Raw genomic sequence first — 24143 nt, 5'->3', positions numbered from 1 at the left:
TCAGGTGTTGCACCCCCTGAAGCCGCACGCACACTTCACTGATTCTGCTTCACGCTTTCTCTGAAAGTTTTTTGCCCAGCGGAAATGCATCCTTGAACTCTGAGCAGGCTTCTTGCTTGCCTGGATGAAGGATAGAGAGGGGAGTCTTATGTGTAAAAACTAGGCTTTTGTACAAAGACAAAAACCCGCATTTGTGGCCCCACACGTCACTGAGATATGGCTCCTGAAAGGTCACACAGTGACAAGGGTTCGCCTCCCTTGTTTTAATGCGGCTGTGGGGAACCTTTGGCCCTCCAGATGTTGCCAAACTGCAACTCCCATCACCCCTCGCCCATTGGTCATGCTTGCTGAGGCTGCTGGGAGTTGTAGTTCTGCCACATCTGGAAGGCCAAAGCTTCCTCATTCCTTCTAAAAGGTGTCAAAATACTCTCTTTTTTTGGTCCTACACATGGTTTTCTCTTTTGGCTGGGTATATAAAAAGCCCCCAGACAGAAACATGATTTGCTTTTCAGGCAGATTAATTCGCTGTGCGCCTCTTGAGACGCAGCCGTGTTTCCCTTGCAGATCTTTCATCTCCCTCCATCCGCTATGGAGAATGGTTGCTTCTGTTGCCGTTGGCAACGAAAACACAGCTCAGGCCAGGGGAGTGTTTGCTCCTGGATAAAGCCTGGCTTTACATGCACTGGGGAAGATGCAAGGCACAGTGAGCGATCGCTGGTGAGTCCCAAGGCTGCACGGCTTTGTGGTGGTCCTAGCAGAGGAAGGGCTGTTGGGATGTGAAGGAGCAATGGTGTCCCAACCGGTGGGAAGATGTGCTTAGCTCCAAAACTGGTTTGGAAGAGCATCGTGTGTAGGGTAGTAGTAAACTGTGCCCCTGAGTATGTGCAAAGTGCCTTTCTCCAGTCACTACCCAGGGCTCTTGTCTCACACCTGATATTCACTGTGTCTCCGATGTGGAGGGAATACTTGTAACTGAATTGTTTTATCTAGTGTGATTTTCAAACAGTATATATCAATCATATGCCCCGAAAATCTGTCATAAGAAAACTTCGCTGCGTTATAGAACTATTTTTTTTAATTTACTGCATGTTGTTGTAGGTTTTATGATGTGAATGGCTTTGATAATTTCCCACTGAGGTAAAAAAAAAAGCAGTATACACATTTTCCATTTTATTGTATGTTTACTAATTTTTGAGAATACAACTGTAAAAAATGTACCTCAGGTACATTTTCTATTTTAAAAACCTTGTTTGGAGTGGTATACCAGCTTACACCTTAAAATGACTTGCTTTTTAAGTTTCTTCCTGTCAAGTGTGACAAATACTTAGGACTGTGAATTTCTAGCTGTCACTTCTCAGTTAAAAAAAAAAATCAGTGTCAAAATCCGGCCTGATTAGGAGTTCTGGAGAACTCGAATAGCTTCATTATTCTGTGTCATCTTTGGCTGGTTCTGGACAAAATGTACTCTGGGTGTCCAAATGAAACAAAGTGAAATATTGTGTGTTATAAAGCGACTAATGCATTTCAACCCACATCTACAAGTGCTGCATTTCAGATTATATCATGGTCTGATCAGAACTATATCAACAAGCCCTAAATTATTTGGGTTTATGTATATATTTTACCTGTCTTTTTCATCGGTATGGAAGTATTCTGAATTTACATTTGTGTGTGTGTTTGCTACATACCGTACAGACGGGTGCCAGAGACCACTGAAGAAGAAACATGTTGGTGTTTTACAATATACCATTTTATATTATTCCGTTTTATGTCATTTAGATATTCATCTCCCATTTTGTTTGCAGTTATAAGTTTTACCTGGTTCCACAGTAGGTTGCCCTACTGTAGAATAATAGAATTGTAGAATTGTAGAGTTGAAAGGGACTCTGAGGATCATCTAGTCCAACCCCTTGCAATGAAGGAATATGCAGCTATCCCTAAGGGGATTGAACCTGCAACCTTGGTATTATCAGCACCATGCTCTACCCTACTGTAGGTTCTAGACCAACTGTCTAACCACTGCACCACACCTTCCTAAAGCATGTCATCTTCTGTACAGCCAGTTTTTAAGCTTTTTACCTTATTTCGATTAAAACGGGTGGGGAACCGTTACAGCAGGCTTCCTCAGCCTCGGCCCTCCAGATGTTTTGAGACTACAATTCCCATCATCCCTGACCACTGGTCCTGCCATCATCCCTGACCACTGGTCAAAACATCTGGAGGGCCGAGGTTGAGGAAGCCTGCTATACAGTCTGAGAGCCACATTTCCTTCTGGGCAGCCTTCTGAGGGCCACATGCCAGTTGTGGGTGGCACCAAAGGCAAAAGTGGGCAGAGCAACAAATGTAATTTTTATCTTTGCACAGTAGCACCTCCCTTTCTCCCTCCCTCCTCCATCCAGGCAAGATGGAGGCCCTTTCCGTTGAAGGAGTGGTGCATCCTGGGGGTGCTGAGCTTATAGCCCATGAGACTCATTTAATCTCAGGGTTGTGGGTTTGATCCCTACATTGGGCGAAATATTCCTGCATTTCAGGGGGTTGGACTAGATGACCTTTGTGTCCCTTCCAACTCTAACATTCTATGATTCTTTGTCAGGGAATGTGGCTAGACTAGAGTGATTCCCAAAGGCTAAACAGAGAGGGGCATGATGAGCCACATTTAGCCCCCAGGCTCCTCATATCTGCCCTACAAAATCAAGTTTCTGTTCAGTAATAAAACAGACCCATTCATTCCACTCAGCTATAAGTGGTGTCCAGCTGACGTGTTAATGAAAACTGTCTATCAGTTGTTCCCTCACGTAACACTGAGTTGGCTTGCTTGTTTTGGCAATCTTATCAGCCATTCTTTCACGGATGGTATAAATTGAGCTCTTCAGGGACAGGCAAAGGCAATCTTAGCACCTACCAAGTGGCTGAAAAGAAGATGGCGGCTCAAATATTTTCCCTCCAGAGATGTAAGCTTTCAAATGGCACAGAACTCGCTAGGAGGCCTGTAGCAGCAGAGACTATATTTAAATAATTTTTAAAAAGCACTTATTTCTCAGTGTTATGGCAAAAAGGGAAGGACCAGTTCAGCCATGCAACAAAAATGCATGCCAGTCTTGTAATGAGAAAGCTAAAAAGAAGGGGCATTAGGTTCTGTCCCCTACATGTTACAATATTAAAATGCAATTGCTGCTGCTTTGTGATACTCAAAGGACTGTAGGTCAAATGATAATAATAATAAATGGTACACTAATTGTTTCAAAGCGTCTATTCCCTTTCTTTTCTTTTCTTTAAAATAATACAAAATAGAAGATCCAACAGTATGTCGAAGGAGAAGAAAGTGGCAAGTTTCTTGGACAATGCACAATTATTGGAAAAAGTGGGGTAAGCTACTTGTAGCTTTTGAACAAGTTGGATATGGTGTGCAGACTCTACATATTACAATATTAAAACGCAATTGCTGCTGCTTTGTGATTCTAGAAGGACTGTAGGACAAAACAAATAAAATAAAATAAAATAGTGTGCAAATTGTTTCAAAGGCACTCTTTCTTTCTTTCTTTCTTTCTTTCTTTCTTTCTTTCTTTCTTTCGTTTAAAAAATAAAAGATCCAGCAATATGTCGAAGCAGAAGAAGGTGGCAAGCTTCCTGGACAATGCGCAGTTCTTGAAAAAAGTGGGGTAAGCTACTTGTAGCTTTTGAACAAGTTGGATACAGTGGGCAGACTCCTACGTATTACAATATTAGGATGCAATTGCTGCTGCTTTGTGATACTAGCAGCGGCGGATGAAGCCACTTGAACACCCTGTGGGTGGCGCACCCATAGGGGCAGGGCACACCGCGGGGCTTCCAGAGTCTGCCTGCCTCCTCCCACTCAGCCGCCCTACAGCTGGGGGGTGGGGAGGCAGTGGGCAGACCGTTTGGGCAGCGTGGAGCCTGCACACTTGCAAGCCACCACATCTCTGCCGGGAGAGACTCATGGCTTGGGCTCGCTGCAGGCGCCACGGTGAGTACCACTCGGCATTTTGTCACACACACCCCAGTGGTGACACCGGGGCAGCCTGCTCCTACTGCACCCCGCTTCCTCTGTCCCTGGGTACTAGAAGGACTGTGGGGCAATACAAATAAAATAAAATAAAGTGTGCTACTTTTTTCAAAGGCACTCTTTTCTTTCTTTCTTCCTTCTTTTTAAAAAATAAAAAAATAAAAGATCCGACAGTATGTCGAAGCAGAAGAAGGTGGCAAGTTTCCTGGACGATGCGCAATTCTTGGAAAAAGTTGGGTAAGCGACTTGTAGCTTTTGAACAAGTTGGATATGGTGGGCAGACTCTTTACAGTTGGAAGGTTCCACCTAGGTTCAGCCGCTGCTTTTGTAGCTATCTCATTTCATCACCAAGGGTTTGGTATAAGAACTTTGCACAGTGGGTGGAAGGCAGGGAGTCCATCCATAGCTCAGACTCACAGACTGACTAATGATCTGACATGCCATACTCACTGATATAGACAGCAATGGGCCGTTGTCACAGCAACGGCTTGGCTGACCTTGCACCTGTTGGCTTATCTCATGCACAGGATGATTTGTGCTCATGATCTGTGCTTTTTTGTCTGTTCCACCAGAAATAGTCTAGGTGCAACCAGGCCTTTTCAGGGTAGCAATGTTGGATATTGTTCCTGTTGATATTAAATATGAATTTAATGCATACAGTGGTACCTTGGTTTATGAACTTAATCCGTTCCAGAAGAACCAAAGCATTCTCAAACCAAGGTGTGCTTCCCAGAGCAGTGGGGGACTCAATTTACAAATGGAACACACTCAGCAGGAAATGAAACATGTTCTTATTCCAAGGCAAAGTTCACAAACCAAAACACCTACTTCCGTGTTTGCAGCGTTCTTAATCCAAGTTGTTCATAAATTTAGCTGTTCTTAAACCAAGGTACCACTGTATTCACTGTTTTTAGCTTCATATTTTAAATGTTATATCTGTTTAAATACACTGCCATGGTATTTTTTAAATGGTGGGCGGCTTATATATTAAACAATTTAAATAAACACACTTTTTAAAGTACAGTCTTTCCCAAGTTTTCCTAGGAAGAAACCATGTTAAAACACCCATCTGCTACTTGCCTGTTATGTATGAGAAATAGTGTCCTCGCATGGTGAGCACACTCTTATCTGGTTACATCTCTATTAAAGCAGTTGCATATCGTGGAAAACTTGCTACTGCTATATTTCTCCATGGAAAATTTCCACTTTTAGAAACACATCATTTCATAAAATTTATTAGCAGCATAATGAATGAAGGCAAGTCATATTGTGTATTTTGAATCAATGCAGTACAAGTCAAATCTGAAATCAAAGTTATAATTAATTTTTTTTGGGTGCCTATACTTCAGAAACACATATACTTGTGCACAGCTCTTTAGGCTTACTAAATATACATTCAAGATCTCCCATGAAAATTTCCCCAGATTTCCCATTTTACTGCATTAAAGTGGTTTTGACTTAAAGTGGAATGCTTTAGCAATTACATTGCCGGATGTGTATAATGTCTGAAAAGAAAAGAAAAGACAAGCTTTGTAATGCTGCATAAGAACCCTTTTCCCCTCCAGTGTAAATTCAGTATCAAATGCCACTTTACAAAAAGGAAGCCCATCTTTGTGGAATGTTTCTGCTGCAGTCTCTGATGATGGATTATTGGTTACCAATATCAACCAGACACAGGATTTAATGGTAAGTCAATATCTGTATTATGTGCACTCATCGCCTGCTCTTCATGGATCATAGAAACAGTAGAGGTCTGTAGCAAACAACATAGGAACAGGGCTTTTCATGTGGTGGCACCAACCCACTGAAACACCCTCTTATGGAATATGAGAAAGGTCCCATCTCTGTTGTCTTTTTGGTGTCTCCAACAACTCTTTTAAATTGAGATCTTTTCCAATCTGTATTGGAATTGTTTTATTTTTTAATCACTTACTGTTTCCTGCCTTGGGCTCCTTTGAGATGAAGGGTGGGAGTTGGACTGACTGCTCCCACCTGTCAGTGTTTTTAGGCAGTAGGTGAAGTCTGAGCTATTATTGATTAGTGACTTGTTTAGCCACCAGACAATAGAAATCTCTGAGGTCCTAAAGAGCTGATCTTTCCCCCCTCCCTCAATGTACTTTTCCAGCTTCAGTCTTGTTTTCTAGTACTTGAAATCTCTGTAGTTTGCCCTTCAGTTTCCCCCCTATCTTTATGACTTTGCATGCTGTGTTTGAAACTGCTATATAAGTTTTGTTCTTATGTGTCTCGTGGCAGTCTTTTCTAACAAATATTTATGCTGAACAACTGGTTAGCAAGGTTGTCCTGTTGCAGTGACTTTAATAAACCGGGTTCCTGCTGGATCTGTTGGGCTTGCTGTCATTCTCTTGCTTCCTTGTTTTTATTTAAAAGGTGATCCCTCACCTGGGTAACAAACAAGTGGTGCAAAAGTAAATTCTTGCTACAGCCATGTGCTCTGACAACTTGAAGTGCATGCTTTTCGTCCCTGAATGGCTTTTTCTTGACTCCCATTTTTCTCATTTGGTCAACAGAGACTTAAGGATACAGCAATGCTGTTTGCTGGGTTGAAGTCCACAGATGACTGGATTCAAGTCTATGGTTTAAAACCCTTGCAACTCTCATTCGACGATCTAATGAAGAAGGGCAGCATTGTGATGTAAGTATGAAGTCATGTTGTTCCAAGCTGGTCATGTCTGCTCTTTTCATCCATTTTTCGATTTTTCCTTTTTAGAAATCCAGATGATCCAACAGAGAGTATTGAATTTACTAAGGAGTCTGTTAACTATTTTGAATCTGAGTTGCGTAAGTAAGTATCCCCAGAAACATGTCCCCTCTCTGGTTTGCATCTGTTTATGTTCAAATCTAGGAATGGGGGAGAAATGCAGTTCAGTTTGCATCTAAAGCCAAATCAATCAAATCCACATTTTCCAAAACAATATGAGAACCTAAACACAGCCATTCTGTGAGATTCACATGTATCCAGATTTTGCAATGTGGTTCTCCAATCAAATAACATTAGGGGGAAATGTGCATAAAAACTCAATATTGTCTGTAGTGTATTTTTTTTTTAAAAAAAAATGCAAATTGCTGCAGAAAATGTGGGGAACTGAATTTAAGATTGGAAAAATGAGAAACAAAGAGCTGAAACTGGCATAACCTTCCATCCCATGCAACATCCATATTGGGATAGTGCTAACTCCTCCGACTGGAATGTAGAAGCAGTGGCAGACCTTGAGGCCTCAAATTTTACCTATGCAATGTGCAATGCTGAAATTCAGCCCCCTCACCCTCTCGCCTTCCATTCTGAATCATTGTTGCAGCACCCTCAAAGCTCTGTGCCTGGTGCGACCAAACCAGTTGTTCTTGTCGACATACAGAGGGTTGCAATGCCAGCTGGCTAGCCCCAGCTGGGCCGTCACCTTCCAGCCGTCCTGCTGCGAAAACCCATTGGCCTCTGCTCCGACGTAAATCAGCGACCCGGGCTTCAAAGCCAGGGCACACTATCAGCAGATCAAACTGTGCACACAGAATAGGCGTGAGGCTTGTGAAAGCATACCACAACTACAGATTTATTAATCATAAATCAGGACAAAGAAACATGTTGACTCTTTCTTCGTCTTCTCAGAGAGACCAAGAAAAACAAAAGCAATACACACAACCGAAGTTCCCAGCAAGCTGTGCTGGAATGTAAACAGACATGTGACACGCAACAGTTCCACACGTCTGCTCCTTAAGGTGGAATGGAAATTCTCAACAGTTCCGCTCCTGGCAGAAGGTCCCAGCTCCAATCCCCAGGCCTTTCCAGATAAAAGAATCAGATAGCAGGAAAGGCATTCTCTGACTGAGAACCCAGAGAGCTGGTGCCCATTCAGAGCAGAGAACACAAGATTAAATGGGCAAGGAGTCTGATCCACAGTTTCCTTCCCCTTTACAGACCTTTCTCTGAGCAAGGGGAAGGTGGTGTTGTTCTCTGAGCTTCCACCAGAGGCAGTGATGGTCTTAACTTGGATGGCTTTAAAAAGAGGATTAGAAATATTCACAGGGGGGAAAGACGATCAGTGGCTACTAGCCACAATGCCTAGGCTCTCCCTCCATGATCAGAAGCAGTATGCTGTTGAATTCCTGTGGCTAGAAACCACAGGAAGAGAGAGTGTTCTGTTTTCTAAACAATTAAATTTTAACAAGTCGTAATGATAAACTTTGAGGGCTGCAGTTAGCTTTGAATAAAACAAAAAGCTCGTTTCAGACTAGTTTCTGGTGAATGAGTCCTGGCTCCCGCCCAGCGCATGCAGACAGAAGCTCTTAACTGGAAGTAAGAAATAGATATTTATTTAGGCAAGTAATGGTACAGGCTCAGAAGCAGATACTGTGCTCAAGAGTCATGATCCAGGAGTTCAGGACCTGGGCAAGAAGTTCAGAACTGGGCAGAAGCATTGAAGATGTCCCAACAAATCTCTCCCCCCCTCCTGCCAAGCTTTTACAGACAAGGCATAGCGCACTCACTCGTGAGTCTCTCGTGCCTTATGGGAATATCAGGATTGTAAGTGTGCACTGTGTTAGGGAGGGCAGGCCTGCTCTCATCTGCAGTGGCAGTTCTAGGCGACAAGACTGCACTCTCCTGCACAGACTCCTGATCACTCACTGCTGCCTCCTATTTGGTCTCCCTCACTGGCTGATCAGAGTCCTCCCGATCCTTCACTGAGGCTTCCCACTCCTCAGGAAGGTCAGTGAGGAGAGCCAGCATCCCTGAAGTGACTGAAGTCAAGGTGGAAAGGGCATTAACCCTGTCCTCCTACCTTAGACTCTCACAATTCAGCCCTGTTTCTTCTTCTTCTTCTTCCTCCTCCTCCTCTTCCATCAGAGCCTGCCAACTCAAGCCCAGTCTTGACAACCTTGTGGGGCTCATGAAAGAATGCTGAGTTTTCTCCAACCATCGTAGAAATGGTTGTAAAATTATTATTTGCAAGGATGAAAACAGAACGGCCCTGATCTCTAAAACAGTTTAATAAGTTCTATCTTTCTTTTGGTGTCAATATATCTTTATTTTCAAACAGTGACCCTGCCAAGATGGAATTAAATTTATCCTCAGTGAGTAAATTGAGCGAGATGACCTGTCTTGCTTTTGCAGCTGACCCCTCTGCCTGTCTATTCATTTTATTATGCTTTATTTCCAAATAGCCATTAATTAAAATGCAAGCGCATATACTGCTGATCCCTTTTGTGGAGGGCTGGTGTCTTTAATTAATTAAGCAGCTTTTTTGCCAGCCAACTGTGGGATTTTTTAAAAAGAAAGTTAATAATATGGCCTCTGGTCTTGTGTCACAAATGAAAACAATGTGAGAGCCGTTGCCAATTGACAATATTGGGCTAGATGGACAACTAAAGAAACCAGACAGAAGGCACCAATAACAGGAAAGGTGGGAGAGAAATTAAATCTCAACAGTGCATACAAAAGAAGGTTCTGGGAAAGAATTCTGGGCACTGTAGTTTGTTAAGACTTGCTGGGAATTGTAACTCTGTGAGGGAGAAACCACAGTTTCCTTTGAGAGAAATGAAGTGTTTTGAATATGCTTTAAAGGTTTAGTGTGTACCCAGCCTGGCTGATTTACAAGTACAGAATCAATTTATAAAACCCAAATAGAATAAGATCGCACAATAAAACAAACCAGTCAGAGCATTTGAAAACACCTGTACCTAAAATATACGCTAAGGCAAGCCAGTTAGAAAGCGTCACTATTAAAACAGTTAAAATACCATGCGAAAAATTAGGTCAGGAAGTTCAAGTTCAGGGGAAGGATTGCAGCTGGGGAAGGGCTGTAGCTCAGTGACAGAGCATCTGCCTTGCATGGGAAAGGTTGCAGGTTCAATCCCCAGCCTCTCCAGGACGGACTGGGAATGACTTGTCTGAAAAACTGGAGAGTTGTTGCTAGTCATTATAGACAATACTGAGCTAGATGGACCCAGTGGTCTGATCTGATACAGGGCAGCATACCCACGTTCCCATGTTTCCTCTGTGTGTGTGCAGGAACTGGTGGAATGCCAATATGGATACAGCCTCTCGCATTTCAGCAGGGAGGGCATTCCACTAGCGCCACCAGTGAAGAAGCTATGAGCTCTTATGTTATGGTTACCATATTTTTTTCAATGAATCTTGTGACCCTTTTTTTTTTTGGAAGCTGAGTAGCAACAGGGAGTCAGTAGTGGGGATGGTGAGGCATAAGACCCTGGGCCCAAGCAGACATGCATATTGTATAAAGGTGCAAAGCCCTTCTTTCGCACCCTTTGAAACATAAATGCGCAGAGTTTATAAAAAAACCTGGGCAATGGCTGCCAGCCTGTGGCTCCCAAGCCTCCCCCAATCTGTCAAAACAAAGGGGGAAGGGAGCAGGAGATTGGAGGCAGCTCAGGAGTCATGGGTGCGCAGTGCGCCGTTGCCCAGTTTTTTAAAAAACTGCGCATTTATGTTTCACAGGGTGTGAAAGAAGGGCTTTGCACCTTGCCTGGCAGAGAAACCATGCGCCTTGTGCCCCTCTTGGGCAATGCCTGGCTGCCTGCAACTCCTGAGCCTCCCCCATCAGTCAAAACAAAGGTGGAAGGGGGCAGTAGATCTGTACCGCTGGACGTCCCTGGTTCTCCTTTGGCAGTGGCAGCGGCAGCGGCAGTCAGCACCCGCAGCCAGCCAGAGCCAACTGCGCTACCAAGCTGGCTCCGGGCTGCTGAGGCTGCCGCTGCCACATTTCCCGGGGACAGATTTGCAAATCTGGGGACTGTCCCCAGGAACCGGGGACGTCTGGTAACCCTATCTTATGTTCTCCCACTTGAATTTAGAATAAGAAAGGCGGAACTTCATCTCTTAACACCATTGCAATATCTTATAATTTTTATTGCACTAACTTCATTTCTTCTGTTTCCCACCCACCCAACTACAGAACTATTGCTCTCTATGACAGACGCATTGAGTGGCTGCTGCAGGATAGCAGGAAGGTACTGTGCACAATTTCTTCACTTAAAGCTGTGGTGAGGGTCTTGTGGCTCTCCAGATATTGCTTATCTCTATCTCCCCTCGTCCATGACCACGGGCCTTGCTGGACTCCAGCTCCCATGAGCCTCCGACAACACGGCCAATGGTCATGGATGAAGAAAGAGAAGAACCGGCAATATCTGATGGGGAACAGGTTCCTTACCCCTAACCTAAAGGACACTGTTTATGCATCACAAAAATGAAGTTGTGGCAAGTGGCACTAGCAAATTTGTAGTCTGACCAGCAAGGGGCAGGGAGGAGGAGCAGCAGCTCCTGTACATCATTTAGTCTCTGCAGCTTCAGCCAAGAGGAAATGCAAAGCAAAAGAAGAGCGCAATTTGGGATTTCAGCCTGGATCTTGACAACTTTGCACCTGCTTGACTAGAGGCATTTGTACATCATTGGAATAATAATAATAATAATAATAATGATAATTGTTAAGTTGTGGGCGAACATATCAGACAACACAGCGATTCTTCCAAGCAGCTCTTTATTTGTAAGCTGGAACAGAACTAACTGAGGAGCTCAGTCAGCCTGCTTATATAGAGCTCCAGAACAATTGTAACTGTTGCAACTTTCTAAAACTATCCAATCACAGAACGTCACTTTTCGATCCTTCATTTGCATACAAACTATCCAATCACTGAACGTTACTTTCGATCCTTCATTTGCATAACTATCTACAGTATCCCCCTGCTGGCCCAGGGTGAGAACATCAGTACATAACAATAATAATGATAATAATAATAATAATAATAATAATAATAATAATAATAATATATTATTTATACCCCGCCCATCTGGCTGGGTTTCCCCAGCCACTCTGGATGGCTTCCAATGGAATGTTAAAATACAATAACCTATTAATCATTAAAAGCTTCCCTAAACAGGGCTGCCTTCAGATGTCTTCTAAAAGTCTGGTAGTTGTTTTTCTCTTTGACATCTGGTGGGAGGGTGTTCCACAGGGCGGGTGCCACTACCGAAAAGGGCCTCTGCCTGGTTCCCTGTAACTTGGCTTCTCACAGTCTCGAAGTCTTTTGAGCAATTTCCTCTCTCCTAAAAACTGTTAACGGTTTCCATTCTTATTATATTTCCCTTCAAAACAGTACCCTGTTAACATGGGGTCTAATAGACATGTGTGTTTGGGAACCCCTTGTGTGTGAAACCTCAACCCATGTGATCCCAAAAATGCACTATCCCAATGGGAGCATCCTTCCTTTGGGAGCAGGTTGCACTCTGTTGGTTCACTCCTGGCACTGGAGCCACCCCTTAACATTCCTTTTGTTTTGTTTTTTCTCCCCCTTCCAGATATTTGGTATGATCCATGGGGATAAAGTTGGAGTTCTGATTGACACATCAGATGTAAACTGTGGACCCAGACTGCAGGATTTCCAAAGAGATCTTCTGGTAAATGTTATTGAAGCACTCGCTCACTCTTAATATCAGAGATGATGATGTACTTGTGGGTAGCATTTTGGGCTGGCGAAATGTAGGTTTGATTGGCTATGATGCTCTGTAGGAAGCCTTGGGCAAGTCACTGCCTTTTCGTCTAATTTCCTTCACATTTTTATCAGCCTGTATCTTTGAGGCCTGAGTAGGGAAATATATGGCCGTACTGTATTCAAATGAGTTTTAGTAGACCCATTGAAATAAATGGACATTGCTAACTTATGTTCATTAATCCTAATGGATGAGGAGAACTTATTTTTATATAACCATTGAAATTAATCAACCCAAACCAGTCATGACAATTAAGTTTGAAAGGCCTATACTTAAGTAGGACAAAGACTGGATATAGCCCTGAGTACCGGCCTTTTTATATCATGCCTCACTGGATTTAGATAATGTGAGCTACCTTGCTCTATCGATGGACAGGTGGTGTTTATATGCTGCAGTTGCATATAATTATTTAACCAACTGCCACATTTCCTTTCTGGCAATTTCTTTCCCTTGGGAATTGAAATGGGTGGTGGTGAATTTTTTGAGAGGCGAGACACTTAATTCTTGGTGAGAGTGAACTCAATCTATATTACTCCTATAGTAAAACAAACAAACAAAAAGTTTCACAATCATGATCAGACAAATTTAACATGAATTTAAATTTAGCATCTTTCTTATTTTCTGGTTGTAGTTTTGTATGGCTTCGCTAACGAACTTCTCGACTGCAATATGTTTAATTTTCAGTCGCTTCTCATTCAGTATTTCCAGTCTTCAGTTGATATATTTATTAGTTCATTTCTTGTTGTCAGGCAGCAGGCAGCTTCTTCTAAGATACAAAATTCTGTTCAGCAACTGTAGCTGTTGTGTTTGGGAGTAGACAGAGATTAATTTCATTCAGGCTTAACACCAAGATGGGGTTGAATTTTTTTATTTTCCCAACTAGAAAATGACAACATGACAAGCTGATCTATGGGGAAGAAGGGTTGGAGTTAAGAATTCAAAGTCTTCTTCAGGGGGCATCCCTGATAATCTTTTGGGTTTCAAGTACTAACATTTTTCTTGACTTTTTATATCAAATGCAACCATAAAAACAAAAAGGGCAAACTAAAGCAGAGCTAAAAAGCTAGCAGAGGGAGGAGAGGAAAAAGGGATTGGCATTGGTCACTGTTCATAGGTTTTACTCATTTTCAGTGTATGGAGATGTCATAAACAAAATATGCTAGTGCCAGGGTATGGTCTTCACCAACCTGGTGCTCTCCAGATGTTTTGGCTTAAAAATTCCATCGGCCCTAGTGCTGGCTGGGGTTGATGGACTTGTAACCTGGAACATCTGGAAGGCACTATGGCCTGAAGATGTGAAAGTCTGTTTGGTCTGTGTCTGGGTGGGTAACCATTTCAGAGCCACATGGATGCTCTCTTGGGTTCTATGATGGCAGGATATGAATGTAGGAAAAGAAATAAGACAACTCCAACACTCAGCTTAGTGTAGAGGTTGATTTAGGCTTGCTATATAGCTTGGCAAGCAGCTAATTGCCTCCTTTTGTTTTCTTCTTAAGTCTGTAATAGATGAGCAGCTGCTTTACATGAAGAAGTTATACTTCCTTTCATTTGGTACCAATATTTCATTACTTTGGGAGAAGCCAAGATTTATCGACGAGAAGGTGTAAGTGAGTTGCTTAGCTCTAAAGTATTTATGTGTGTGGTCTTGGTTATATTATATATTGCTTTTTTCAGACAATGGTTGCTAGTTGTTCTTATACTGTATGGGTTTATGATTGTGCTGTATGCCACTCTGGGTTCCTTTAGTAGAAACATAAAAAGAGGGCCCATCTAGTCTAGTATCTTGCACCAGATGCCTATAGGAAGCCTGCGTACAACAGGACACTCTCCCCATTTATGATACCCAGAAATTGGCATTCAAAAGCAGTGGAGGGAGAACATTGTGGCTCATAGCCGTTAATAGCCTTTTAGCCTCTATGTCTAATCTGCTTCTGAAGCTTTCTCCACTAACTGCCAGGGATATTGCAGATATTAATATGGTGCAGCATGAAGCAATTGGATGCATAAAAGCTGACTCCTTTTGAAATATAAGTTGTCCAGACCCATAATTATGATTCCAAGCTTTACTAACCAGAACTTCTTCAAAACAGGTACAAAAACATCAATGATACAGCGAGAAAGTTGTATAGAGCATATACTTGTCCAAACATAGATTCTTCTTCTTAGATAGCATAATTATGACCAGAGCAAAAATCAAAGCTCTGTCTCTCCCATAGCTTACATTAGCCTGCATCCAGCCTATGGCTATGCAGCTCTTGGAGAGACTTCATTATCACATCTTTCCTCTCACTGTGCCTGGGAAAAGATAAAGACAACTCCATTTCAAAATGGAGATTTGCAATTGAATACCGCAACCGCCTGTTCTAAGGTTAAACCAGGGATCAGCAACCTACCGTAAGTATCCTTCAGTGAGATTTTCCAACCCTTTCAGCAACATGCATACTGGCATTCTCCATTTCAGTGTACAATTAAACAATTATATTTAGCAAGGAATAGAACCTGGAATCTTCTGCACACAAAGCAGATATCCTCTGCCACTGAGCTACATGACATGAAGGTTCCACTTAACTGTGGTGACAGCTTTAGAGAAGACATCACTTCCATGAATTTTTCTAATTCCACTTTCAAGCCGTACAGACCATTGGTCAGCAACATTCTTTGTGGCTGAAAATTTCATAAGTTTATGTTGGGAGGGGGGAGAGTTTTGTCCTTCCTAGTTGAAAGGCCTTTCAAAGACCAACACTGTTATTATTAGAGTTTATTTCTATGCTGCCTTTTAGCCAGAAAGGCCTCTGAGGTGGTCATTCACAACAGTGGCGGAGCAACATGCTGCAGCCCCCGAACAGGCATGGGCGTGGCTGGTGCGCATCCTGGGGGCGTGATGTGCACCCTGGGGGTGTGGCACGTCGCCCGCGGGGGCATGGCACGTGTCCCGAGGTTGTGCGGCGTGTGGCGCGTATCCTGGGAGGGCGGCCGTGATGGCACCCTTTCCCCAAATGGTACCCAGTGCCACGCAACCCCCACCGCCCCTCATATGCCAGTGGTTCACAAAGGTTCACACGCAAATACAGAATTAGAGTAAAAAAGGCAACTTACAAAATGTAAGGCAACAGCATCTCAACATATGACGGAAAGACTATAAGGCAAATGCATCCATACTCGAACCCAAAGGTGAAGGGCAGTTTCAACAAAGAAGTCAGGGAGAGCAGGAACAGCTCGACCAAGCTGTAATGGCTACTCCTCTGGCCGTATCTTCGGAACCCATCCAGGCTCTCCTCCGACAGTGATTAACAACCTAAGCCTTTGAATGAGACTTCAGGCATGCTCTCCATTGCGCAGAGTACTCAGACAGCAGCAGAAGGAGCCAGAAATATGTGCTACATTGCTACTTTATTTCTAACTATGCAAGACAGAAAAGAATATGCGTCTGCTCTCTGTGAGAGACAGAAAACAACAGAATAGAGAAAGAGGAAACCAGTAACACCAACATCCGTCTCCCGTGAGACTTCCAACAGTCTGGAATGTCAACAGAGTCTTGTGACTCCAAAAACTGCAGTGGCATAACAGAAACCTAACATCAAGATCTGGGGGGCGGGGGGGGGGAGGGCACCAGGAAGACGGAAAACCTTTTCTCTTGACAGTCCAGCACAGTTTATTTTCCACAGCGATGCCTCCCAATTATTGTTGTTTTTGTTATTTATTAAATTTGTATACTGCCCTATACTCGCAGGTCCCAATATTTGGTTTGTGACAGTACTACAGTCTTACCTTTCGTTTATTTCATCTTGCCTGCCTATCATACCTCTTTTGCTAGTATCTAATTGATGTACAATGGATTTCACTTTCAAATGATTGTTTTCTCCCCCTTAGTTTAGATGAAGCAAGGCAATGGGTGCTAAATCTCAAACCCAGCGGCGGCTGCAATTTGCTCAAAGCATTGAAGAAAGCCCTTACAGTAAAAGAACTGAATTCACTGGTGATTGTGGTAGGAAGCTGGTAGGTCATCTGTCTGAATACATGGCAAGACACTGTCTTTTAGGCTGTTTCCAATGTGAGTGCTGTTCAGAGTAGACCCATTGAAATGAATGAATTTGTTGCATTCATTTCAGGGGTGGGTGGGGAGGGAAGATCATTCCACCAGGCAGAAATGCTTACTCTGGTGGGGCAATTTCCTTAGCACCACTTTGCTTTTTCATCTGTATTATTTAAATTCCTATACTCAGTTCTACTATAAGTAAGGGAGGAACATGTCTCTCTTTACACTATCCCCACATCATGCACAATTTTATCACTTTTTCCACTCTCTTCTTCTTCTTCTTAAGTTTAAAAGCCCCAAATATTGCAGGACTGGGATAGAGAATGTGGTTCTCCAGTTGTTGATGGACTCGATTTATACATGCCATACACTTAAAGCTTAAAAGTACCTTTTTACCTTTTATAGCATGGGTAGGCAAACTAAGGCCCGGGGACTGGATCTGGCCCAATCGCCTTCTAAATCTGGCCTGTGGACGGACCGGGAATCAGCATGTTTTTACATGAGTAGAATGTGTCCTTTTATTTAAAATGCATCTCTGGGTTATTTGTGGGGCCTGCCTGGTTTTTTTACATGAGTAAAATGTGTGCTTTTATTTAAAATGCATCTCTGGGTTATTTGTGGGACATAGGAATTCATTCATTCCCCCTCCCAAAAAATAGTCCGGCACCCCACAAGGTCTGAGGGACAGTGGACCAGCCCCCTGCTGAAAAAGTTTGCTGACCCCTGTTTTATATCATATATCTGCACATCCCCAAGAATCTTGGGAACTGTCATTTATTCCTCACAGAGTTACTTCCTCCACAGAGAGGCACTCAAATTACAGGTCCCAGAATCCTTTGCGGGGGAGCTTTAAATGTTTAGTGCAGGTACCCCCAAACTCAGCCCTCCAGATGTTTTGGGACTACAACTCCCATCATCCCTAGCTAACAGGACCAGTGGTCAGGGATGATGGGAACTGTAGTCCCAAAACATCTGGAGGGCCGTGTTTGGGGATGCCTGGTTTAGTGTGTTTGCAGCTTCCATGAGCCCCAGCCAACATGACCAATGGTCTCAGGGGTGATGATGTGGATTGTAACAGTATCTGTATCTGGAGGGCCACAGGTCCTTCATCCCTTTTGTAGGGATCCACCCTGTGTTTGATATTCATGTGTGTGTTTTTCCTCCCCCCACCCTTCCCAAACCAGCCCAGATCAAGCCTCGGAAATATTGTCTGAGTATATCCAGGAATGTACCGTGGGGAGAAAGCTGTTGGTCCACACTGTCACATATGACTGTAGCAATCAAGTTCCTCTTGTAAGTTTGTCTGGGGAGGGTAGCGTAGCTCTAGGGCAATGCGTATGCTTTGAGTCAAGACGGTCTCAGGTTCAGCCTCTGGTCGGTCTGTCTCTAGTTAAAAGGACCAGGGAAGCCCAGCTGACATGGTAGAAGCTCTCCAGCTGCGAAGGAGGGAGAAATTCGAGTCAGTTCATTTTTATAGGCCAACCTCCTTAATTCACACTTCCCAAAGCAATATGCGAATCACAGCGCAGTTCAATGCATTTCTTCAACCAAGAAATGTGTACAAAAATGCATATACTAGTGTGCTGGAAAATGCACATATCGGCGGATATTGTGTTAAAAAACCATTGCATAAGGGGAAATTGCTTTGCAAAAAATGTGTCTCTTAGGCAAAATTGCATAGATTTGCCCATCCCTAGCCTGGAGACAAGACTGAGCTAGGCGGCAAATTTCATCTAGTATAAGACAACTTTCTATGTTCCTTCTTTCACTACTTGAGTCTTACTGAAGCAAACTAAGGACCCAGCTACACATTATGTTCCTTATGTGGTTATGCCTACAAGTGTAGGGCTGTTTTTGATGCCATGGTTAGGTGAGCAACAACAAAGAAACACTCACCCCTTCTCATTGTTTGTTAGTTGAACTTTTTGGGGGCTGCCATTTCCCAGGCAATTCAGTGCTTTCCGCCTGGACACTGTATAAGAGGGCTGAATACTGGCTATGTCCAGACGTATGGCAACCCTAGGTTTAGTGAACATGGGGATTTATGCAGCCGTTCTGTGCTCAACCATTTCCTTTCATGCAATCTACGCAGGGTGTGGTGAGAAGCATAGCAGAAGATGTGGGAGGCTATTATCACTGTTACTCCTCAAAGAGAGAGGTAGGTCACTCCTCATTTGGACAACGGCACTATTTTAAAACGTTGTTAGCAAAGCGCTTGGTGATTGCCTTGCCCACTCATAAGGTTGTAGAGGTGGACAGGAAACTTCTTTATGAGCTCATATGAGTGCCAAGAGGGTGGCCTGTACCTGGCTATCCCCTTAAATAGGCATGGGGTTGCAGCCCCCAAGCCCTTGCCTCTGATTGGCTAAGCGGGCACTACCTGCTCTTACCTGAGAGCCCAACATGGCTGGAGGAGGGCAGCGCCAGGTGACCATCAGCTTCCCCACCTGCTCTGGAACATGGCATATTCCCTGAACCCACCACAGACATGTCGTGCAGCAATGGCCACCCGTGCAGAGTGCCAGGTGAGCAGATGCTCCCACGGGGGGCCGTGATGACAACCAACTTGGACAGCTTGAAAAGCGGTTGAGACAAGTACGTTGATGGTGCTATATAAATAAGTGTTAATGTGTAACTGAGGACGTGGGTGGCGTTGTGGGTTAAACCACTGAGCCTAGGACTGGCTAATCAGAAGGTCAGCAGTTCGAATCCGTGCGACGGGGTGAGCTCCCGTTGCTCGGTCCCTGCTCCTGCCAACCTAGCAGTTCAAAAGCACATCAAAGTGCATGTAGATAAATAGGTACCACTCTGGCGGGAAGGTAAACGGCTTTTCTGTGCGCTGCTCTGGTTCGCCAGAAGCAGCTTAGTCATGCTAGCCACATGACCCGGAAGCTGTACGCTGGCTCCCTCGGCCGATAAAGCGAGATGAGCGCCGCAACTCCAGAGTTGGCCACGACTGGACCTAATGGTCAGGGGTCCCTTTACCTTTATCTTTAACTAAATACAATTTGTGGAGTCTGAGGCTACTTCATGAGCCACCATCCACACCCAATCTCTAAGAGGATCTCTTCCACTGATCTTAATCTCTGGGTTTGTCTATAAGGAAGGAGGTCCTCTTCCAGATAATTGGGGATTCATTGCATTAAAGCCTGCCAGGCTTTCGGTAATTCATTTTTGGTTCACTGTTTCCTCCACCTTTATTTTGAAGCTGCTGCTGCTTGCAGAATTTTAGCGTCTGTTTTAGCATTTGTCACTTTATATGTTGCCATTTTAAAATTAACCTCTTAGTCAGAGTTTCCTGTGTCTGTTAACTGCTAGGGGGTTGTATCAACAAAAAAGAAAAGAAAAATGCTTTAAATAAATAATAATAAAAGGTCACTAAGACAGTATACCCGCAATAAATGAAGAATAAATCTGATTGGCTTTTTAATTCTGTTGCGTGATCAGAATTGTGACAGCACTGATATTCAACTGATTCTTCTTGAACGCCAAAAGGCCAAGGAGCTGCTCAACATCATAAATGAAATTTACCAGGGGAGGATGGGTGACACACTTTTTAACGTAATGAAACAAGTAAGTACCTGATCTCATTTAATCGGCTGTTTTATTTTAAAAAGACCAGTAGATCTAAAAAAGCTGCTGGACATCTAATTAGTGTTCAGCCACAGAGAAACGTATTGTAGTGATACCATTATGTAAATAGTTCTGGTGAGTCCTGAGTCAAATTAGAGCTCTTTACTCTTTTTATTTTATTATCTTAAAAACAGCAGTCATATCCCTCGCTTCAGCCAAAAAAGTCTCATGAATGGCGGCTTACGATTGTCAGTGACAAGACAGTCTCTGTCCTCAGCCTCACAATCTAAACCTTTCTTTTACCTATATTTTTAAAGCCTTTAAAAAAAGGTCTTTTGTTTCAAAGTTTTGTGGAAGGTGTCAGCTTGGGATTTTGAGAGGCTGAGGAGAGGTTGTTAGTGCCTTTTAAAAATATTCCACACAGCTGAGACCAAGTGGTCTGCACTTTTTTTACATATAAAAAAGAAAAGCCTTGATGTGTTTGCTGTATGTATTGTGACAATCTTTTTTTTCCCTTTCCAATGAGAGAGGCTGGGGTGCAACTTTGGAAATTATGCTGGTGCCTAGGAACATAAGAACTCTGCAGGATCAGACCAAAGACATGTCTAGGTCAGAATCCATCGGCTTACAGAAGCCAGCCTGTCGCCCCCAGAACACCTAAAGACAATAGTCCTTTTCTGCTGTTGTGGCTCAGCAACTTGCAATAACCAAAAGGCATATTGCCCCTGAATGTGGATGTTTTGATCAATGCTACATATTTTTAATGAGTGTGGTTCTTTATTGGGACTACATTTCTACAATATCTGGAAGGCACTGTGTTGTCTACCCTTGATCTTAGGGAGTGGACAATAGAAAAAATGTAGGAAAGAGATAAGTAGATTGGAATGCCTTTTTAAATGTTCCATTAATATGTTCCCAGCTTTTGGGCGTTTGTAGGAGACAAAATGCAAATGCAGGATTTTGTAGATGAGATTTTAAATATCCTTATTTAGGGTTCCATGGAGTGTTTGAAGCTTCCCTCTGAGACCTCCCTGCCAAAGCCGCCAAAGCATGAGTGTCCTCTTGCAATACAAATCCCAAGCTTTTCGGCCCAAACCTCGGCTGAATGGTTAAAAACGAATGGACTAAAAGGTAAAGTAGACTGGAAGGGCAAGGGCTGGGTGTGGGAAACCTTCTTCAGCCTGAGAATCGTATTCCCTTCTAGGCAATGTTCTGAGGTCCATTTGCCAGTGGTGGGAGGAGCCAAAGGCAAACATGGATGGCACAACAACAACAACAACAACAAATCTTTATTACAGTCATAGACCGGCATTTAAAAATCTAAAAAGCTCTTTAGAAAGCTAAAAGGTATTAAAACACAAGGTGAATGTAAAAGTCTATAAGAATTTAAAAGAAGCTAAAAGAATCCAAAAGAAGGGTCAGGAACATTGGGCGGGTGTGGAGGAGCACAAAAGGCTGATCTAGAAAGGCTTTAACTATCATTTACCGAGCACTCTGATATGTTCATTAAAGCCGATTTGTGGCACAGGTCATCCTCCTACGAATCTCGAGTGCTGCTGTGTATAACCTAGCAACACTATAAATTGCATCAGGATCAGTATCCGAGAGCAGCAGGGAGATGTAAAATTGTCCTGTTCACCCTGGGTGCTTATGAAGTAATGGGGAAATCAGGCTAGTACGAATGTCTCTGTAATACAGGCACTAGAGAAGGACATGCTCTACCTTTTCGATTTGTCCTGAGTCACAGGGGCATTGTCTCTCTGGGTAGTCAATCTTCCTGTATCTGCCTTCAATAACGACCTAGGGAAGGGCGTAACATTGAGCCAGGGTAAAAGCCCTTCGGTGTTTAGGGACTTTGATTTTAGTTAGATATGCCATAGAGGAGGCAAGGTACCTGGTGGATCCAATTGGCACTCTGTGTCTACTACACGTTATTTAGTGAACGCTTTAGCCTGATCTTATCCCATGTTAAGTAGAAGACCTGGAGAGAAGCCCAGGGATGAGATTTTAGTTGCCACTGCCTGTTTCCACGTGGATTAATTAGTGGGGCACGGTCACGGGGAAATAAAGATAGATGGCACGACAGATGAAGATGTTACCTTTGTACAGTAGACTAGTTTCCATATACACTCACCTGCCCCTTTCCATCCAAGCAAGAAAGAGGTACGACCAGAGTTCAGTGACACATCCCAGCCAGGCAAAAATACTCAGGCTGTGAAGTAAGGCCTGTGAGGGCTGTGGGAAGTTCCAAGTGGCAAATAGAGAGGCATTTGGCCTCAGGACCAGAGATTTCCCTATAAAGGTTCCATGTGAAATGAAGCCTGCTTGATCCACCTGAACAGGCCTTTCATTTACCTTTTGGTTCCTTGTTTGCTACAGCCAGGAAATTAAGCCTTTATCAAGTTTTGGCACCCAATGCTTTCTCCCCTGTGGAAGAATTTGTGCCCGTCCTTCGGAAAATGGTATCGTCCACATTACATGAGGTAAGTAAAGAGGAGTTTTAGATTAGAGTCTGGTGGCCATGTGGTCCAACACCCCCTGCCCCACATGGCCAACAGCCCAGAGATGAAGGGCGTTGTAGTCCAACAACAGCTGTAGAGGGTTACAGGTTAGCCACCCATGCTCTGTTGGCTGTTGGCATTCGTCAGGTACCATCCTTTGCCCACCCTGAAGCAAACTGTCACCGGAATGATGATTTGGTTGTCAGACTTGTTACCGGAACATATGATTAATTTTATCTCTCTCTGCCTCTCTCTCTCTCTCCTTGTTTCAGAAAGCAATGACCCAGTTTGAATGGTATGATGGGACGATTAAAAATATTCACGTTGATCCACCCATACTGTATGACTATCAGGTGACTGAAGGACCTAGACATGAATCCCCACTGCCAGAGTTAATGGCATTCCAGTTTAATCTAAGCCAACCGCTCTTTTTGTGTGTAGTTTTGACTAAGATGCGCATGTCATCTAACCTCCCCACAAACAAATCAGAATGAAGGCTTGACAAACAGTTGTTGTCATCTAATCTCTCTGTGAACTTTGTGCACAGGTTGAAGATGAACGTAGGGAGCTACCTTATATTGCATTGGCCTATCTAGCTCAGTACTCTCCTCACTAGTATAGGGTAAGACTCAACATCAGATCACATGCCTTGCATACAGAAGGTCCAGGATCCACTCCCTAACATCTCCAGGCAGGACTGGGAATGTCTCCTTTGTGAAACCATGGAGAGCTGCTGCCAATAAATGGAGGCAATACTGAGCAAGATTGACCAATGGCGTGGCTTGGTATAAGACAGCTTCCTATGTTCCTGTGAACTCTCAGTAAGCAGGTTGTCAGGAAGTGACCACAGAATCAGAAGACACATCAGGACTGCTATAGGAAGAGGCACCCAAAGAACAGGGAAGCAGTTATTATCAAGGCATCATGCTTAGCGTGAAGGCTATCTTAATTACATTTTGGTTCTGGGAGTTTTTAATTTATCTGAGGTGGTTAAGAATGGAGGGGGGAAAGGTGTATGTTGCCCACGAAGTGTGGTGAGAAATATAGTGGAAGCCAAGAACGTACTCAAAGAATGGAACGGTTGCTGAAGCAGTTGTTTGAAATGTGCAAGTAATTGTTCTCATCAACTATGTTTTGAATTGCATCTACAGAAACGACTTGGCAGACTGGTGAGGATGTATGAGAGACGGGTAGACTGGCTCTCCACAGCTAGTAGAAGAATTTGGGGGACTGTTTGTGAGAAGAGGTATCAGTGTTTTGCTTATCCGCATCCAGTTTTGTAAAATGATGCCCTAAATTGCCCCTCATGTGTGTGTGTGTGTGTGAGAGAGAGAGAGAGAGAGGAAATCTGAACATTTCCATGCCACCCTACACATGGCAGTGTACAAGAAAGAATGAAAAACAGATATTATTAATAAATTTATTGCCTGTCCTTCACTCTAATGTCCCAGTATAGCCAATAGAATGGCACCAGGGCTTATGGGAATTGTA

At 43.4% G+C, this 24143-nt stretch overlaps 1 protein-coding gene across 3 annotated transcripts in view; it reads left to right on the top strand.

Annotated features, from left to right (window-relative positions):
• Positions 1 to 26: 26 nt before the first annotated feature.
• VWA3A (von Willebrand factor A domain containing 3A) overlaps positions 27 to 24143 on the top strand; it is a 48667-nt gene continuing 24550 nt past the window's right edge. Inside the window, exons 1-18 of one of the 3 annotated variants that reach the window (XM_080980941.1) lie at positions 27 to 717; positions 3292 to 3366; positions 3588 to 3659; positions 4190 to 4261; positions 5590 to 5710; positions 6553 to 6677; positions 6753 to 6827; positions 10951 to 11005; positions 12351 to 12449; positions 14039 to 14145; positions 16413 to 16538; positions 17763 to 17871; positions 18671 to 18736; positions 20026 to 20151; positions 21144 to 21282; positions 22531 to 22634; positions 22925 to 23005; positions 23804 to 23898. In XM_080980941.1, coding sequence (XP_080837067.1) covers positions 3305 to 3366; positions 3588 to 3659; positions 4190 to 4261; positions 5590 to 5710; positions 6553 to 6677; positions 6753 to 6827; positions 10951 to 11005; positions 12351 to 12449; positions 14039 to 14145; positions 16413 to 16538; positions 17763 to 17871; positions 18671 to 18736; positions 20026 to 20151; positions 21144 to 21282; positions 22531 to 22634; positions 22925 to 23005; positions 23804 to 23898 — 1634 coding nt within the window. In that variant the 5' untranslated portion in view covers positions 27 to 717; positions 3292 to 3304. Of the gene's footprint in view, positions 718 to 3291; positions 3367 to 3587; positions 3660 to 4189; positions 4262 to 5589; positions 5711 to 6552; positions 6678 to 6752; positions 6828 to 10950; positions 11006 to 12350; positions 12450 to 14038; positions 14146 to 16412; positions 16539 to 17762; positions 17872 to 18670; positions 18737 to 20025; positions 20152 to 21143; positions 21283 to 22530; positions 22635 to 22924; positions 23006 to 23803; positions 23899 to 24143 lie in introns of those variants that run through there. The other 2 variants (XM_080980942.1, XM_080980940.1) reach the window with 2 other exon arrangements.

This window comes from Podarcis pityusensis (genome assembly GCF_964106645.2).
Source record: "Podarcis pityusensis genome assembly, chromosome: 14".
Lineage (NCBI taxonomy): Eukaryota > Metazoa > Chordata > Lepidosauria > Squamata > Lacertidae > Podarcis > Podarcis pityusensis.
The sequence above is the reverse complement of the archived record's forward strand: the minus strand, read 5'-3'. Positions and strand labels throughout refer to the sequence as shown.